This window comes from Oncorhynchus tshawytscha, linkage group LG13, assembly GCF_018296145.1.
Source record: "Oncorhynchus tshawytscha isolate Ot180627B linkage group LG13, Otsh_v2.0, whole genome shotgun sequence".
In the NCBI taxonomy this organism is placed as follows: Eukaryota; Metazoa; Chordata; class Actinopteri; order Salmoniformes; family Salmonidae; genus Oncorhynchus; species Oncorhynchus tshawytscha.
The window spans coordinates 73,386,675-73,405,698 of NC_056441.1; the positions used below are offsets into that span (position 1 = coordinate 73,386,675).

Sequence of the window (19,024 nt, forward strand, 5' to 3'; positions counted from 1 at the left end):
AGAAGATGATTAAAGACGCTTCCTCAGTCCTGTCCCAAGCAACGCCTCTGACAACAACTCTGAGGAAGAAAGTTTCCTGGACCGTAAGCCAATCATTACGCACGCCCAAGAGCCGGTCTCCCTCCTCTAAACCAATCACAGTGCCTGGATCACTGATGGGAAAGAAGGGCAGCACAACTAATAACTGTTCCTCTGGGTTTTGACCATCTTCCCTCACTCTGAACGTCTGTCAACAACAGCGACAACAACATCACTTGCATGATTATTGATGACATCGCAGATTCCCTCACGTATCCAAGTGCCTCTCGACTGGTGAAAGATCAACGCATAGGCGCACTCTTCAGAAGTCTACCTCAAGTTTTCCTGGTTTGGTAACTTGGGCTCTTTTCTTCGGGAGGCGGGAGTGTTTTTTTTTATCTCCCTGGATGCTGGTTCCTGTCTAGTCCAGTGGCTACCCTATCAAGACTAACCTTCCACGAATTGGAATACAGGGCATTTTTACTCATAATTTTCCCCAGTGATCAAGCTCCATCGTCGGAAGCTCCCTGTTCTCCTCTCTGGCGGGAGGTTAGTTGAAGGCGTAGGGTTGTGGAGGTATGACTGCGTTGGCAGGGGCAATACCAAGGATGATGCGCCCCATGCTGGCTCAGAACTACCCACACAGTGGCTTCCCACTGGAAGGTAAAATCAAAAGACGAAACAACTTTTTGAGCACTGCTTGTGGGAAGATTTGGGCTTCGATGCGTAATAATTAAGGAGTGATTATTAATATAGGATATTCTGTAGCCTTAACCCCCTCCCCCCTAAACATAAACTTGGTCATATCCAATTGTAAAAACATTGTTTATAAAACTTTGGGATTGACGCGCAAAATTGAGAAGTAACACAATTACAATGTAAGGTTCTTTTCATGTTTCATTTTTCAAAGTTATTTTCATTTCGGTTATTGGAAGAAAAGTGGATTGAACGGTAATCGTCATCTTTATCATATGTTTTTTTGTAGTCATTATTGACACCTTTTTATATTTATCTATTTGTTTGCAGTGGACTATTAATTCAAGTATTCATTTAATAATCTCTTAATCTCTGAAAACAAGTAATTTGTTTATTTACAGAAGATTTACAGGGTCATGTAAATAGTCTATACGCCTCGCTATTTTAAATAATAAGATACAGTATCATTACCTAAAGCAACTTTTAAGGACTTTCATTGTTACCAAACCTTTCATTTTAAACTACTTTTATTTTTTATTAGGCTATTATGGAAAACAAATATTTGTTTTAACATTATTTGTAGTAGCCTTGTGGTGTTATTAGTAGCCTATGATGGAAAACAATGTTAGTTGTTGTAGGCCTATAGTTTATAATCATGAAGCCTTCTGGTGACCATTTTGTGTTTTCTTTTACTCAGTCTCAACCCCGTTAGGCCAAGGTAGAATGAACCAGCTCGGGGGAGTTTTCATAAATGGCAGACCTTTGCCCAACCATATCCGCCATAAGATCGTCGAAATGGCCCACCATGGCATCAGGCCATGCGTAATCTCCCGTCAGCTTCGCGTCTCTCACGGTTGCGTTTCCAAAATCCTCTGCCGGTACCAGGAGACCGGCTCCATCCGACCCGGGGCCATCGGGGGAAGCAAACCCAAGGTGAGGGAGCACGAGCAGTTCTATCGCTGGTGAAATTTTTGGGTTTTGTATTGTCATGCATTTTATTATTCTCTTAAAACTGTTTTCTCGAGGTATGACATGTTGGGTTAAAATATAACAAGCTACAGGTTGGGAAAGCATGTAAGAGGCCTATATTGTGTTGCTGAGTGTAAGTAGACAGTGTAAGTAGATATGAGCTGTTTATTATGCTTTAATTAATTAACGATTATATGATTTCTCGTTTCCTTAGCAGGGGACGACACCTGATGTTGAGAAGAGAATAGAGGAGTACAAGCGTGACAACCCGGGTATGTTTAGCTGGGAGATTCGGGATAAATTACTGATGGATGGGATATGTGACCGGAACACCGTTCCATCAGGTAAAAGGAAACATCTGCATTCTGTCATAATTGCTGCCCATTTAAATGGGCGCAATCTTCACCTGCAGCCATAGATTGTTCATCATCATCATGGTCATCATCATCACCGTGTTATTTATGATAATGGTACTAATGTATTTTCTTTCTCAATAACCACATTTTACCACAATAATAAACCGTTTACTCTCTGAAAACAAAAACGTTAACACCTGCTGAAAATTATGGCTGGGGGAAATAATAACTGCTATAATGTAACTGCCAAATTAATTTTAAATTAAGATAAAATCATGAAAAAATATTATAAAGTCAATCGATTTTTTTAATGGTGCATATGTTGATATCAAGTTAGATTTATTTGATGCTTTATCACGGTAGATTAGAAGAACAAATGAAAGCAAGTGAATGCAGATTGTTTAACTTTTATTTAGACATTTCTAGTTTATTATTAATCAGTGCTCTGTAATTTCTTATACCACAGTGAGCTCTATCAGTCGCATCATGAGGAGTAAATTCGGAGGGAAGGGAGATGACGATGATGATGAAGATGAAATCGAGAAAAAGGAATTAGAAGAACACGAACGGCGGGCCAAACACAGCATCGAGGGCATCTTAGGAGACCGATGTGAGTGCAATCATAAATAAATTATACATTTTCTCTCTTCTATAGGCAACTTGCGTTAGGCAGTTACTTGTTGCGTAAGGGGGAGGCCCTTCATACACAGAACTAAATGCTTCTGTGCACTTTCATGTCCTTTGAAACGGTGAGGAAACTTCTCGTTTATTCAAAACTAAACAAAGATGGACAGAAAAAGGTTTTCATCTTGTTTTGTGTATACTTCTTCTTATACTGACTCGGTGTTATAGGCTAGGCCTACATTTCCACAATGGGAGTCACCACTCCTTACGGTTTGCCATTCATTTTTAGACTGTGAGGTAGATAGGCCTAGTCTGTCTTTAACTCTAAAACTGTTGTTGTTTCCGATGAAGTGAAAGCACAAGGAGAGTGTCTTCCTTTGTCAACAGTCATAAAGTGCACTGGATTGTTTTGAATTCTTACAGACCATATCTCTCCTGCTAATGCTTGTCCCATGAGGCGTTACGATAATTCAAACAGCAGGTGATAACTTTTGTGGTAAAGGGAGGATTGCCCCTTTGTTTGTTTGTTTGTTGTGTGTGTGTGTGTGTGTGTGTGTGTGTGTGTGTGTGTGTGTGTGTGTGTGTGTGTGTGTGTGTGTGTGTGTGTGTGTGTGTGTGTGTGTGTGTGTGTGTGTGTGTGTGAGTGAGTGAGTGAGTGAGAGGGAAAGATCATTTAAATTTAAATTAATTGAACGAATGTGTAACCACGGGTGCTTGCACGAAGAGGGCAAACCACCCACACGATATTTGTCTGTGCATATTCTACTTCTGCTACATATTTGTATTTAATTGTTCATGGTAGGAAACTTCGCTTATATATAGGCTAGCCTTTACCTTGTAGGTTTATTGTAGGTATATGCCTACTGTTTTATAACGTCTTTATCAGACTAATAACATTGTTATTAGGCCTATACATGCATTTTAATCGAGATGCACATAGCCCCGTTGTAATGTTTGAGGAAATACCCCTTATCAAAAGTATATCAAAAATAAGCAACAATTTTTCAACCCCTAATTACCAAGATGTATTTTAAACAAAGAAATCTCATAATATCCCATTTTACGTTTCCTACAATTTATTATGAACGAATTCGCAGGCCTATTCCATCTCAACGCAGCTGCTCTTTCTCTACTGTAAATGCAGGCACAGTAAAATAAATTATAGAAAAAGACAGGGAGTTGGAGGAGACAAAACGTCCCAAATGAGTTGATCAAACATTTGTATAACAGTTCCATCCCTCACAAAGCCAGGCCTCGAGCACACAATCGGACATTTGAGGATGAACTTGGGAGACAAAGGCGCGAGAGTCCATTGAGATTTACGCTTCGGTTACGCGTGGACAAAGCCTGGCCTCGCAGCAGCTTGGTCGCCATAAAAGAAGGCAACCTGTTTATAATTCAGTCAGAAAGGGAGAAGGAGCTTTGCAACAAAAGGCAGAGAAAATACATTATGAGACCGCAATGAAGGATGAATTATTCAGGTCCGCCAATAGCCGCTGCTCGGGCTAGGTCTAGAGACTGTTCACCATGGAGAAATGGCCGTTTTCACCTACAAAATGTTTCTTTTGGAGTCTTTTTAGGTCGTCTAAAGAAGCCGACTGCCATTCAGAACCTCTCAAGCCCTCTTTCACACACACACACACACACACACACACACACACACACACACACACACACACACACACACACACACACACACACACACACACACACACACACACACACACACCTATAGTGTATAGGCCTAACTGGTATTTAAACAAAATACTTTGAAATCAGCTTAATACGCTTATTTAATGGCGAGGTGAATTAAACTTCTTGATAATGTGTTACTTTTAATTTTGGACATACAGAACATTGCGGACATAATGGTTTACGAAAATACTAACTTTTTGTGTATTATGTGCACACAGATTATACATTTTGTGCACACACATATTTTACACAATGTTTAAAAGTTATAGTTTTTTTTGTTGATGCTTCGGGTTCATGCTTTCAACACTTTTATATTAGCCTTTTAGTTAATGTCTCTTAATAATTATTTAGGCATGTTACAAATTCCAATGCCACAAGATAAGAAATTATAGTTTCTGTGTAGCAGGCTCATATCAACGGCTTTGACCAAATATTATATCTCATAAAATGACAAATATTTTCCTAAATATATGCATAGGCTACTTTATGGTTATTAATAATTTAATTCATAGGCCTAATATATAAATATTTTTTATTTATTTTACAAGTACAAATTGTGGCACAATATATTTTCTTACCAATATAGGCCTGATGATATACATGTACAATTGGCTAGTTACATGTCCCTCTGCATGGTCTATTATTAAGTCTTTGATGCCCTATTCTTTCCCTTTTAAACATTAATAATGTCTTCTAAATGAGTTGATATTGTGCTATGTCACATTTAATGATCGAGGGAGTGTATTAAGGACTCCTTTGGTGAATGGGGACCAATGTTCTCCCCCGAGAGGCGCTTGGCCTCGAGCGGCGGTCACAATGGAACTCGCCACTCGTCATGCGCACTGCTGCAATACTCACCCATCATGCTCTCACCCCCTTGCGTTCTCAAAATCTCTTCAAGCGGATTAAATTGAGCCTTTTATTTCATTTTACTTTCATCCAGAGAGCGAACCCGCCCCTCTCCCTCGGTTTCCTTCTCTTTCTCTCCATGCCTGCGGCGCACATTCGTTTAATATCTATGGTTCATCTTCAGGAGTGAAACCGCTAACAAAAGGAAGTCAGTTTGTTGTAGAAAGGTCCCTAAAATTAAATTATCCGTTAAATCATTGACCCATCTGATATTTGTCTTTATATGGTTGCCAATACATGTCACATTGTTTTATTAATTCCAAAATGAAGGGTATAAATTAATATTAATTAATTAGCCTAAAATAGTATCCGTTTCCTTAGAAAGGTTGTGCTGTGTCCAAATGCTCATTCGGGCTCGCTTTACCTCAGTCGGTTTACTATCCTATTTCCATTCGTATCGGTCAAGTGTACATTTTACCCTAAGGGCTAACTAAAAATGTAAATGACCTTTGCCACGACAATGCTTTGACTTGAAACGGGCACAGTTGATTTTTGCACTAATATCAGATAACTCAAACTAATGCATGGTTTACGCTATTATGCGTAGGTAATGAGAGTTGAAATGAGCGCACGCTTCAAATTGGTTGGTGTTTGGTCCTGAGGACTAAGCTATTGTGGCGCTCTAGAGATTGCCTTGTATGGGTAGAGTGACGCCAGTAACGTCAAATCTCGACTTTTTTTTAACGATGTGTAGTTTTTTCGAGACCTGTGGCGTCCACTATTTTCGTACGTTTTTTTCTGTCTGGTCTCATTTGCAATTACAATCTGAAAATTACTTTTTTACAGCTAAACGGGTCAAACATTGATGAAGTCGATGTTTGTTGAGACCATTGTTGTGCGAGGGCCGTTCAGAATTCATTGTCGTTTCTCTTAAGCGTCCACATCAACTGCGGCTTGTTTGGATTTATTTGTCTGTGGAAAAAGACAACTTAAATTATTTCGGAAATTTCAAGCTCGCTCAAGTGCAGCCTCGTGCACCACAGTGCCTAAAATGATGCGCAAGTATATCATCACGTGCCAACTGTGTTTGGAATAAGGGCTAGTGCAGTTGGTTAAGTGGACAGTAGGGCAGGCTATCTTTCTCAATTCACGTGTCAGAGAAAATACTTTCAACTTAGAATTACAATAGTTGAACACATTATGCCACTCTTTAGAAAATAGCTTTCCAAATGTCCAGTCAGTGCTCCAGTCTCACTAAATGCCCCCTGTGCATATTTGCTATTTTGGCACAGTTCCTACATAACCATTAGCAGGGGGTTCAATATAGTAGTTTCTCTGCCTTCCAGAATCTAAAAGGCTAACATTGAGTTAATTAACCCTAGAAATGGAGCTAATGATTGATAATGTACAAGAGGCCCTCCCCTCTCTCCTCCTCTCTCATATTTCCAGTGTATCTTCTTAACCTTACTTGGCTAATTAAAATGACCCTGAATAACACTGATGATACATACAGAGGAGCCTTGTTGGCCCAGCACATTTCCATTTCATCTCAGACACACACAAAAATCCCCATCTGAAAGACAAACAGTCAAAGGGGGATAACTTTATTTTGTGAAAGGGACTCCTGGAAAGGGCTAATTGAATAAGTCTGGGATCTTTGAAAACCTGCCATGGTGAGCGCAGTCATCGTGTCATAATTAGGTTTATTGAGGCACATTCCGCCAATCTGCTGCCATTCTCCCAGCCTCATTGTGCCCAGAGCCAGGCCAATAGCTGCAGGACAAAAGGGAATCAAGAGCTGACAATACATGAAAGGGCCAAAAGATTTAGCTGCTTTTGTAACAGAAACTGAGCAGGACTTTTGTTTGTGTAAATAAAGTTGACGAACTGCCCGCTACTCAGGCTGGAGCATCTATACAATTTGATATGTGGGCACACACTGGATTAGTGCCAGGAGGAGAGAGGAGGAGAGGAAGAGAGGAGGAGAGGGAGAGAGGAGGAGAGGGAGAGAGGAGGAGAGGGAGAGAGGATGAGAGGAGGAGAGGGAGAGAGGAAGAGAGGAGGAGAGGGAGAGAGGAGGAGAGGGAGAGAGGAGTAGAGGGAGCAGGGGGGGTGCTGGAAAGAGAGAGTGAATGGGGAAGAGAGAAGGGAGAGGGGGTAAAATAAAATTGTTTGAGAGAGTATTAGGGGCTAGGTTTGTGTATTTAGTGTGTGAGTGTTTGCAGATTTATGTTCTGCATGGCTTCTGATGTTGGATTTGTGATGTTTATCATTGTCTTACAGTGACACTGGAAGAGGATTTGCTAAGAGGCATTGAAGTTGGAAACACAATACACACTATACTGTAGCATAGATCCATGGTCAAGTTCCCATATCACATTCTCATATACATCATAATGTTGCAGGTCTTATGTTTTAAGGTGTTAAAGGTGCTGCCTACTGAAAATCAGTTATCTTCATGGATTCAGTTACACTCCGAAGGCACATTCCAAATAATGGCTGATGCATGCGTTTGTTCCCGAGTGGTGCAGCGGTCTAAGGGACTGCATCTCAGTGCAAGAGGCATCACTACAGTCCCTGGTTCGAATCCAGGCTGTATCACATCCAGCTGTGATTGTGAGTCCCATAGGGCGGTGCACAATTGGCCCAGCGTCATCTGGGTTTGGCCGGGGTAGGCCGTCATTGTAAATAAGAATTTATTCTTAACTGACTTGCATTGTTAAATAAAGGTTCAATGTTACTGCATCTTTCACACAAGTCATGCATTGATATTTTTGAGTGAAAGTTTGAGTTGTATGTGCAGTTAGGGAACAGAACAATTAGACTATAGGGAAACTCAGTAAGATGACTTGATGGATTCCACTCATGGCACATTCCATGTATACTCTTAAATAGACTTCACACTTTAGTTCTTCTCTGTGATTTTCACCTTGTAAACAAGATCTCACAATTAAACTATCCAGCAGCAGATGATTCATACCAAGGGTGCAACTTTGGTTTTAGAAGTGTGTGTGTGTGTGTGTGTGGGGGGGGACATAATATACAGTACCAGTCAAAAGTTTGGACACAACTACTCCTTCTGGGGGTTTTATTAATTTTTAAAAACTATTTTCTACATTGTAGAATAATAGTGAAGACATCAACACTATGAAATAACAAATATGGGATCATTTAGTAGCCGAAAAAGTGTTAAACAAATGTATTTCAATTAACAGGTGTGCCTTGTTAAAAGTTAAATTGTGGAATTTCTTTCCTTCTTAATGCGTTTGAGCCAATCAATTGTGTTGTGACAAGGTAGAGATGGTATACACAAGATAACCCTATTTTGTAAAAGACCAAGTCCATATCATGTCAAGAACAGCTCAAATAAACAAAGAGAAACGACAGTCCATCATTACTTTGATACATGAAGGTCAGTCAATCTGGAAAATTTCAAGAACTTTGAAAGTTTCTTCAAGTGCAGTCGCAAAATCCATCAAGCGCTATGATGAAACTGGCTCTCATGAGGACTGCCACAGGAAAGGAAGACCCAGAGTTTCCTCTGCTGCAGAGGATAAGTTCATTATAGAGTTAACTGCACCTCAGATTGCAGCCCAAATAAATGTTTCACAGAGTTCAAGTAACAGACACATCTCAACATCCACTGTTCAGAGGAGACTGCGTGAATCAGGCCTTCATGGTCAAATTGCTGCAGCAAAACCACTACTAAGGACAATAAGAAGAAGAGACTTGCGTGGGCCAAGAAACATGAGCATTGGACATTAGACCGGTGGAAATCTGACCTTTCTGTCTGATGACTCCAAATTTGAGATTTTTGGTTCCAACTGCAGTGTCTTTGTGAGACTCCAAATAAGTGAACGGATGATTGCGGCATGTATGGTTCACACTGTGAAGCATGGAGGAGGAGGTGTGATGGTGTGGGGATGGTTTGCTGGTGACACTGTCTGTGATTTATTTAGAATTCAAGGTACACTTAACCAGCATGGTTACCACAGCGATATGCCATCCCATCTGGTTTGTGCTTAGTGGGTCTATCATTTGTTTTTCAAGAGGACAATGATATAAAACACACCTCCAGCCTGTGTAAGGGCTATTTGACCAAGAAGGAGAGTGACAATCACCGACCTCAACCCAATTGAGATGGTATGAGATGAGTTGGACAACAAGCGCTCAGCAAGTGCTCAGCATATGTGGGAACTCCTTCAAGACTGCTGGAAAAGCATTCCTTACAAAGCTGGTTGAGAGAATGCCTAGAGTGTGCAAAGCTGTTGTCAAGGCAAAGGGTGGCTACTTTGAGGAATCTAAAATATATTTGATTTGTATAACACTTTTTTGGTTACTACATGATTCCATATGTGTTATTTCATAGTTTTGATGTCCTCACTATTATTCTACAATGTAGAAAATAGTAAAAATAAAGAAAAAACCTTGAATGAGTAGGTGTGTCCAAACTTTTGACTGGTACTGTATATATATATATTTTTTTTATCCAGTCAGATAAACACTCCAAACAGTCTACACGACCTCTCGGAGGCGTCCACATGGTCCTAAAGCACACCATTGCCTCATTTAGTATCACATTCCAATGATAAAACTGGGGGCAGAAAAATGCAATTTCGGAATGTGTGTGGGGTGGGGTGGGGGGGGGTATGTCCCCCCATCCCCAGTGAAAGTTGCACCCCTGATTCATACATTCATGAAGGTGGCTCATTAAAGACAGTTATAGAAAACATGACAACCTTGGCATCTTCGGTTCTTACATCTTGTGTTCTATACGAGAAGCTGTAAATAATAGTAATTTCTGGCACGTTAACGGTTGTTGCTATGCTCTCTAGCAACGATCAAAGTAGGGTGAAGAAACTATATGGAAATGGACAATATGTGAGTGTGTCTGGAACATTAAAATTATTTGAGTGTTGAGTGCTTGTTGATTGTTTGTTGTTATAAAGCTTAGAGCTTCAGAGAAACAGAGTTAGACTGGGTCTATATAGAGCTAGACTGGGTCTATATAGAGCTAGACTGAGGCGATATAGAGTTAGACTGAGGTTGTATAGAGTTAGACTCAGACTATACAAAGCTAGACTGAGGTTATGTAGAGTCACACTCAGACTATACAAAGTTAGACTGAGGCTATATAGAGCAAAATGGCAACTGCCCTAAATAACATGACCATCCGAAGACTGATATTCCCTGTCAGTCTGAGGAATGTGTCACTCAGTGTGTCCCTGGGCACGAGGGCACAGGGGGCAAGGGGGAGCACCAAATCACTCTCACTAACCCTCGCCTCGGGCTCTCTCTGTTCTTCTCCTCCTCTCCTCTCCTCTCCTCCCCTGCTCCTCCGCCTCGCATATTTTTTTTATAATGCCGTGCATGATGACAATCCAAGCATAAAAACATAGTTATCTGCAGATGAATGGGGGCTCTATGCTTCATTAAAGCCTCTTTCTCCTTTCACACCCCTATTGTGACCCTCTGATATCAATTCAAAGGGCAATTAATGAATGCAGGCCAACTTTGAAGTGGGGGTGATTGGAGAAGGGGTTCGGGGCTCGGGGCTTCCTCCTTCAGCCCCTTCAACCTCTCGCACACCCCCTTCACCCGTGATGGACTTGCCACATTCAGCCGAGTGCTCCAAAAGACGGTTTGAAGTGAGTGAAAGAGTGAAAGGCCTGCGAAGGTCAAGGAGAATGGCTGCCATAGAATATGGCCTCTCTTTATCTAATGGAAGTATCCACCAAACACAACAGCTAGAGAAAAAGAGAGAGAGAAGGAAGGGGGTGAGAGATTGTTTTTACAAGTGTGTGTGAGTGTGTGTGCATGTGCAGAGGAGCGATTGGGGGTGTCAAAGCTATGGAATGCAGGGCAAAGGCAACTGAATGCAGTGGTTGAATAAGGAAAGGCAGACAGGGAGTTGTTAATCACTTGACTGAGGTAAGGGTATAAGGCTCTGGACAGGGCAGGGGTAGGGGTATAAGGCTCTGGACAGGGCAGGGGAAGGGATATAAGGCTCTGGACAGGGCAGGGGAAGGGATATAAGGCTCTAGACAGGGCAGGAGAAGGGATATAAGGCTCTGGACAGGGCAGGAGAAGGGATATAAGGCTCTGGACAGGGCAGGAGAAGGGATATAAGGCTCTGGACAGGGCAGGGGAAGGGATATAAGGCTCTGGACAGGGCAGGGGAAGGGATATAAGGCTCTAGACAGGGCAGGGGAAGGGATATAAGGCTCTGGACAGGGCAGGGAAGGGATATAAGGCTCTGGACAGGGCAGGGGAAGGGATATAAGGCTCTGGACAGGGCAGGAGAAGGGATATAAGGCTCTGGACAGGGCAGGGGAAGGGGATATAAGGCTCTGGACAGGGCAGGGGAAGGGATATAAGGCTCTGGACAGGGCAGGAGAAGGGATATAAGGCTCTGGACAGGGCAGGGGAAGGGATATAAGGCTCTGGACAGGGCAGGAGAAGGGATATAAGGCTCTGGACAGGGCAGGGGAAGGGATATAAGGCTCTGGACAGGGCAGGAGAAGGGATATAAGGCTCTGGACAGGGCAGGGAAGGGATATAAGGCTCTGGACAGGGCAGGGGAAGGGATATAAGGCTCTAGACAGGGCAGGGGAAGGGATATAAGGCTCTGGACAGGGCAGGGGAAGGGATATAAGGCTCTGGACAGGGCAGGGGAAGGGATATAAGGCTCTGGACAGGGCAGGAGAAGGGATATAAGGCTCTAGACAGGGCAGGAGAAGGGATATAAGGCTCTGGACAGGGCAGGGGAAGGGATATAAGGCTCTGGACAGGGCAGGGGAAGGGATATAAGGCTCTGGACAGGGCAGGGGAAGGGATATAAGGCTCTGGACAGGGCAGGGGAAGGGATATAAGGCTCTGGACAGGGCAGGAGAAGGGATATAAGGCTCTGGACAGGGCAGGAGAAGGGATATAAGGCTCTGGACAGGGCAGGGGAAGGGATATAAGGCTCTGGACAGGGCAGGAGAAGGGATATAAGGCTCTGGACAGGGCAGGAGAATGGATATAAGGCTCTGGACAGGGCAGGGGTAGGGATATAAGGCTCTGGACAGGGCAGGGGTAGGGATAAACAGCTCTGGACAGGGCAGGGGAAGGGATATAAGGCTCTGGACAGGGCAGGGGTAGGGATATAAGGCTCTGGACAGGACAGGGGTAGGGATTCAGGAAACAGCAGAGGGAACACCCCCCTATCCACATCGATGGAACAGTAGTGGAGAGGGTAGCAAGTTTTAAGTTCCTCGGCATACACATCACAGACAAACTGAATTGGTCCACTCACACAGACAGCATCGTGAAGAAGGCGCAGCAGCGCCTCTTCAACCTCAGGAGGCTGAAGAAATTCGGCTTGTCACCAAAAGCACTCACAAACTTCTACAGATGCACAATCGAGAGCATCCTGGCGGGCTGTATCACCGCCTGGTACGGCAACTGCTCCACCCTCAACCGTAAGGCTCTCCAGAGGGTAGTGAGGTCTGCACAACACATCACCGGGGGCAAACTACCTGCCCTCCAGGACACCTACACCACCCGATGTTACAGGAAGGCCATAAAGATCATCAAGGACATCAACCACCCGAGCCACTGCCTGTTCACCCCGCTATCATCCAGAAGGCGAGGTCAGTACAGGTGCATCAAAGCTGGGACCGAGAGACTGAAAAACAGCTTCTATCTCAAGGCCATCAGACTGTTAAACAGCCACCACTAACATTGAGTGGCTGCTGCCAACACATTGACACTGACACTGACTCAACTCCAGCCACTTTAATAATGGGAATTGATGGGAAATGATGTAAATATATCACTAGCCACTTTAAACAATGCTACCTTATATAATGTTACTTACCCTACATTATTCATCTCATATGCATACGTATATACTGTACTCTATATCATCGACTGCATCCTTATGTAATACATGTATCATTAGCCACTTTAACTATGCCACTTTGTTTACATACTCATCTCATATGTATATACTGTACTCGATACCATCTACTGTATCTTGCCTATGCTGCTCTGTACCATCACTCATTCATATATCCTTATGTACATATTCTTTATCCCCTTACACTGTGTATAAGACAGTAGTTTTGGAATTGTTAGTTAGATTACTTGTTGGTTATTACTGCATTGTCGGAACTAGAAGCACAAGCATTTCGCTACACTCGCATTAACATCTGCTAACCATGTGTATGTGACAAATAAAATTTGATTTGATTTGATATAAGGCTCTGGACAGGGCAGGGCAAGCTGGGAGGGAGGGAGTTAATCTTGCTCTCAATAGTAGAAACTAGAAATGGCAATATAAGTTTTCTTTTATTGTAAGGAACTATAACTTGTTGTTACTATACGAGTACCATGTTATTAACATTTAATTACATGCCATAGTGTAAAATGCTACCGACAGTCAAAGATGACAAGAGCTTAGCTGTTTTTGACCTTTTAAAATTTAAGGGACTTCATAAAAGAGAGTCATATTGAGTTTACTCCCCAGTGGTCAGTCAGTGCCGAGCTCTCTTTTCCTGTCAGACCAGGCTAAGTGGGGTCAGATGTCAACGTAAGGTCATTCTCCATCATTCCTACAGGAAACAGGGTTACAATCATGCTTGTGTCAACATGACAGGTAATAGCTTCCTGTTGTCCCGCCACAGCACAGACTCTCATAACTCTCATTGCTGTCTAAAGGTTTTGTCCCTAGAGGTTTTCTGTCTAGAGGTTTTCTGTCTAGAGGTTTTCTCTCTAGAGGTTTTCTGTCTAGAGGTTTTCTCTCTAGAGGTTTTCTCTCTAGAGGTTTTCTGTCTAGAGGTTTTCTGTCTAGAGGTTTTCTCTCTGGAGGTTTTCTGTCTAGAGGTTTTCTCTCTAGAGGTTTTCTGTCTAGAGGTTTTCTCTCTAGAGGTTTTCTGTCTAGAGGTTTTCTCTCTGGAGGTTTTCTGTCTAGAGGTTTTCTGTCTAGAGGTTTTCTGTCTAGAGGTTTTCTCTCTGGGGGTTTTCTGTCTAGAGGTTTTCTGTCGAGGTTTTCTCTCTGGGGGTTTTCTGTCTAGAGGTTTTCTGTCGAGGTTTTCTCTCTAGAGGTTTTCTGTCTAGAGGTTTTCTCTCTGGAGGTTTTCTGTCTAGAGGTTTTCTCTCTAGAGGTTTTCTGTCTAGAGGTTTTCTCTCTAGAGGTTTTCTCTCTAGAGGTTTTCTCTCTAGAAGTTTTCTCTCTAGAGGTTTTCTGTCTAGAGGTTTTCTCTCTAGAGGTTTTCTGTCTAGAGGTTTTCTCTCTAGAGGTTTTCTCTCTAGAGGTTTTCTGTCTAGAGGTTTTCTCTCTAGAGGTTTTCTGTCTAGAGGTTTTCTCTCTGGAGGTTTTCTGTCTAGAGGTTTTATGTCTAGAGGTTTTCTGTCTAGAGGTTTTCTGTCTAGAGGTTTCCTTTAGAGGTTTTTATCATTTGAGGAGAGCTCGGTCGCTTTGTCTTATTCAGTCTTTCTTTTCCTGAAGCTTGATGAGGTTATGATTTATTAGTTATTCTTTCTCTCACCACATCATCTCTTTCTCAAGCAACACACACACACACACACACACACACACACACACACACACACACACACACACACACACACACACACACACACACACACACACACACACACACACACACACACACACACCCTCGTTGACAGTGCAGACAAACACACAGCGCTCTTCACACACTCTCAATTACAGGGCAGCTGTAGAGGTCGGGGCTCCTCCTTAGCAAGTCAAGTGAGCACCCCCCATCTCCTTTAACAACATGGTAGAGGCGCAGATGGGCCCATAAGCTGTCAGTTAACTATTATCCTTCAGTCCTTCAGGCATCTGCCCAGTCTTCTATGTACTGTTTAATGCAGTTGGGCAGTCACTTAGTCCCCCGGCCCTTGAAAAGGACCAGCGTCACTCCCCACCCAAATAAATGCTTCATTTGTCTCCTCTGCCTTTTGTTTTGTTTCGGAGGGGGGCACATGTCACTGGCTCAGTTACCCTCTTCATTTACCAACCACCCCAAGAGAACTTCCATGGCAGTACCCGCTGTCCGTCCAGTAACCCCCATGAGAAGGCTGTAAACAGAAACCCATATGGTCAGCCACACCACACACCCACCCACCATGCCCAAAATGTAGCTCCATACACTCCATCTCTCTGCGGACATTTTAAAGCCTTTTTGTCCCCACTCGCAGTCCCCACAAAACCATGCCGTACGATTTCCAGGAGCACAGTCTATTTCAGTTAAATCCTCTTTTCTTTACCCTCCTCTGGAATGAAGGGTGTCTCTCAGGTTGTTTTGGCTCTGGCTGCTATGTGCTGTGTGTCTCTCAGGTTGTTTTGGCTCTGGCTGCTATGTGCTGTGTGCCTCTCAGGTTGTTTTGGCTCTGGCTGCTATGTGCCTCTCAGGTTGTTTTGGCTCAGGCTGCTGTGTGCCTCTCAGGTTGTTTTGGCTCAGGCTGCTGTGTGCCTCTCAGGAATACAGTTTGGTTAAATTAAACAGTTTTCTTTTCTCTGCTACTCCCCTTCTCTCTGTGGCTTAAAGCAGCAATGCTCCGGCTCCCTGGCAGGCCCAGCCCAAGCCAGGCTTCTTCACTGGGTCTCCGACATTCAGATACTGTAGCTTTACCCTTTTAAGGATTGCACTGTGTCTTTTGGGGTTTTACAAACTGGCAAGCTTACAGGTCCAATCCCACACATACTGTAAACCCACTCCACCCACAGCTGAGGTGAAGTGAAAATACATGGAAAAGTAAGTTTGAATGTTTAGCTAGAGTATGAATAAAACATTTTAAAATACAGTTTATGTATACATAAAGAGAGATATGTGGGATTGGGTGGATAATTGGATTGCAAAGGCTATTCAGCAGTGCCAAATAAAAGCAATGAGATCCATGGATAGGAGGCAACGGGCGGCGCCTGGGACTAACGGGGCACTCAGAGACCACAGGTTTACAGAACAGCTGTAAAGGATCTGATTTTCTCTTCCTTCCCTCACTTCACTGCTGTGTGCCGAGTTTACTAGCTCGGAAAAATAAGCACATTCATCCTGTTATACAATTTTGTTTTGTTTTACATGGAACTATTCTTAACTCAGGAGTAATAATGACCAAAGTAGTATCAGGGGGAAATGGTCAACTCATTGCTGTGTGCTCAGGCTGTAAATATCTTGAATGGATCTTTTCATTGTACGCATTTGTTTGTGTGTCTAATGTGTGAAATAGAGAATATCTATGTCAAAATTAGAATGTGCTGAAAACGCAGCAAGTACATGAGTTTATGTGTGTGTGTATGAGTGAGTGTGTGTGTGTGTGTGTGTGTGTGTGTGTGTGTGTGTGTGTGTGTGTGTGTGTGTGTGTGTGTGTGTGTGTGTGTGTGAGTGAGTGAGTGAGTGTACGAGTGAGTGAGATATGAGTGAGTGTGTGAGTGTATGAGTGAGTGTGTGAGTATATGAGTGAGGGAGTGTGTGTGTATCTCCACTCCACCAGATTTGCCATAGGGCTGACAAGGCTCATTAACCTAGAAGCAGAAGGATGGTCTATGTAATGCTTTGTCAATCCCAATTTTCACAGTCTACAGAAGCCTAGGTGCCTGTGTGTGTGTGTTTGTGTGTGTGGGTTGCTCTGCGCCAGGGTACCGAGAGTAATGGGAGTTAGCGGGTGGCAGGGAAGGTGTGCTTTCTGCCCTATCACCAGGTAGACTTTTGTCACTTCAACCCCCTACTGTGTGTGACACGCCACTTGGTGACACAACTCTCTCTCTCTCTCTCTCGCTCGCTCTCTTTCTTTCTCTTTCTTTCCCTCTACTCTCGCTACTCTCTCTCCCTATCTCTCTCTGTAAGACCCACACTATCTCTCTCTCACAAACACACTGACACACACAACAACATCAACAACACAAATGCACAGTCATAGAAAGCTGGTGGTGGTAGCCTACATTTGAATAGGAGAACAACAAAGGCCTCCTTCCTCTACCCCTCAGGTGCTCCCATGGTCCCCCCCAGGCTGGAGTGGACGGTTTTGGGGAGCCCCCAGCTGTACCCCCCTCGCCACTCTCTGGCCCTCTTTGTGCCCCCCGTTCCCCCGTGGGGCAGGTGACAGGCCCCTCTGTGCGGGCCGAGGCAGCCATGACGGATTCCACAGATGGAGCGTGCAAATCGCCAGCAAAGACCTCAGACTTAGAGCAACAAAGAGAGAGAAAGAGAGAAATATGGGGAAGAGAAAGAGAGAGACAGAGTAGGCAGAGAGAGAGAGAGATGGGGACGAGGAGAGGGAGACAAAGAGTATGTGAGAGAAAGAGATGGGTGAGAAAGGGAGAGAGGGAGCGAGGTCTAGGTGGTGTTTAGTTAAAGAGAGTCTCTCTGAATGGAGTGTTCTAAGTTGGTCGGTGACCAACTTCATTCATATAGTTCAACTAGATTAATGTCCCTGAATAGTTTTGTCACATGAGAGTATATCAAGACGTGACTGCAGACCTCCAAGAGGCCATAATGACACTCTGGTTGAAAGACAATGTTCCCTAGGATCCCCAAAGCAGACTGATCATAACCGATAGGTAATTCCAAAGTAATTAAGGATTTTTCCAACGACTCGGCATTCCCAGAATCTAAATCCCTGTGAAATTCTTTGGAACGCTGTTGCATTCTGGTAACTGTGGGGAAACTAAGCATTCCCTATGGGCCTCCAGGAGCTGGAGCTACAAAGGCTCCTCTCTGTTTTTCACCAGCAATCCTGTTTTGAATAATGCCCCCCACTCCAACTCCTCCACACCTCAAATTCCTACCCCACCAGCCACTATCACCACCACCTAAAAATTCTCCACCCACCCCTTGGTCTCTCTATATAATAAGTCTTTGCATTTGTTGTTTGGTTAGTGATGTGGCTTGAAGATGTTTAGAAGTCAGGAAGTAAAATAATTGTTCTACTGGAAGCTCACAGTGAATGACTCATTAGGCACTTGGAGGTAGTAAAGTTGCAGTTTTCCTTCTTGATTCATTGTAATGGTCTTAACCACGACCGGCAGCCATTTTACATATTGGTTCTGTTTAGTGTGGATGGGAGCAGCTGAGAGGCCTGTGTGAGTGTGAGTCGCTGTAAACAGAAATAGAACATTCTGATAAAATGAAAAATAGAACAATCTTCCCAAATACCCAAAGGAAACATCTCTCCCTACCCTTTCTCTTTCTCTCTCTCCCTTCCTCACATTGTTTAATGTTTCTTTACCAATTTGCTCTTAATGCATCCTAAGTTGGCTCCCACTGTCATTGGTGTTGAGAAGGGAAAGTGTTGAGGGGGGAGTGGATCAGTTTCACATGAGGAACCTCAAGCTATTTGGATTTTCTTGTATTTTCTTGTTGCTTCTGATGGGGACTAATACAGTGTTGCACAAAAACTCCCCCTCCGCTCCAGGGAATTCATTAAGCGTAACACAAAGTCGGTGCGCCAGCCTCAATGAACTTCTGTTCTGAAGTAGCTAAAGGCCTACTAGAACTGCCTGGTAGGAAACCAGCCCATACGCTTCAGAACAGAGTATAGAGTAGTATTAAAACTGATCTTACTTTAACTTGAATAGTAGACATACAAAAGCTGTCAAGTCTCATATTATCACACTAACTCAATCAAGCTGCTGAAACTGTGTGTGTGTGTGTGTGTGTGTGTGTGTGTGTGTGTGTGTGTGTGTGTGTGTGTGTGTGTGTGTGTGTGTGTGTGTGTGTGTGTGTGTGTGTGTGTGTGTGTGTGTGTGTGTGTGTGTGTGTGTGTGTGTGTGTGTGCATGTGCGTGTCTGTACAAAGTAGAGCTGGGAT

At 43.4% G+C, this 19,024-nt stretch overlaps 1 protein-coding gene across 4 annotated transcripts in view; it reads left to right on the top strand.

Moving 5' to 3' along the window:
- Positions 1 to 208: 208 nt before the first annotated feature.
- The window catches only part of LOC112265663 (paired box protein Pax-3-like), a 30,955-nt gene continuing 12,139 nt past the window's right edge, over positions 209 to 19,024 (top strand). For 2 of the 4 annotated variants that reach the window (XM_024443196.2, XM_024443195.2), the window contains exons 1-4: positions 209 to 681; positions 1,412 to 1,647; positions 1,898 to 2,027; positions 2,506 to 2,649. In XM_024443196.2, the coding sequence (XP_024298964.1) occupies positions 597 to 681; positions 1,412 to 1,647; positions 1,898 to 2,027; positions 2,506 to 2,649 (595 nt within the window). In that variant the 5' untranslated portion in view covers positions 209 to 596. The remainder of the gene's footprint in view (positions 682 to 1,411; positions 1,648 to 1,897; positions 2,028 to 2,505; positions 2,650 to 19,024) is intronic. The other 2 variants (XM_042296335.1, XM_042296334.1) reach the window with 1 other exon arrangement.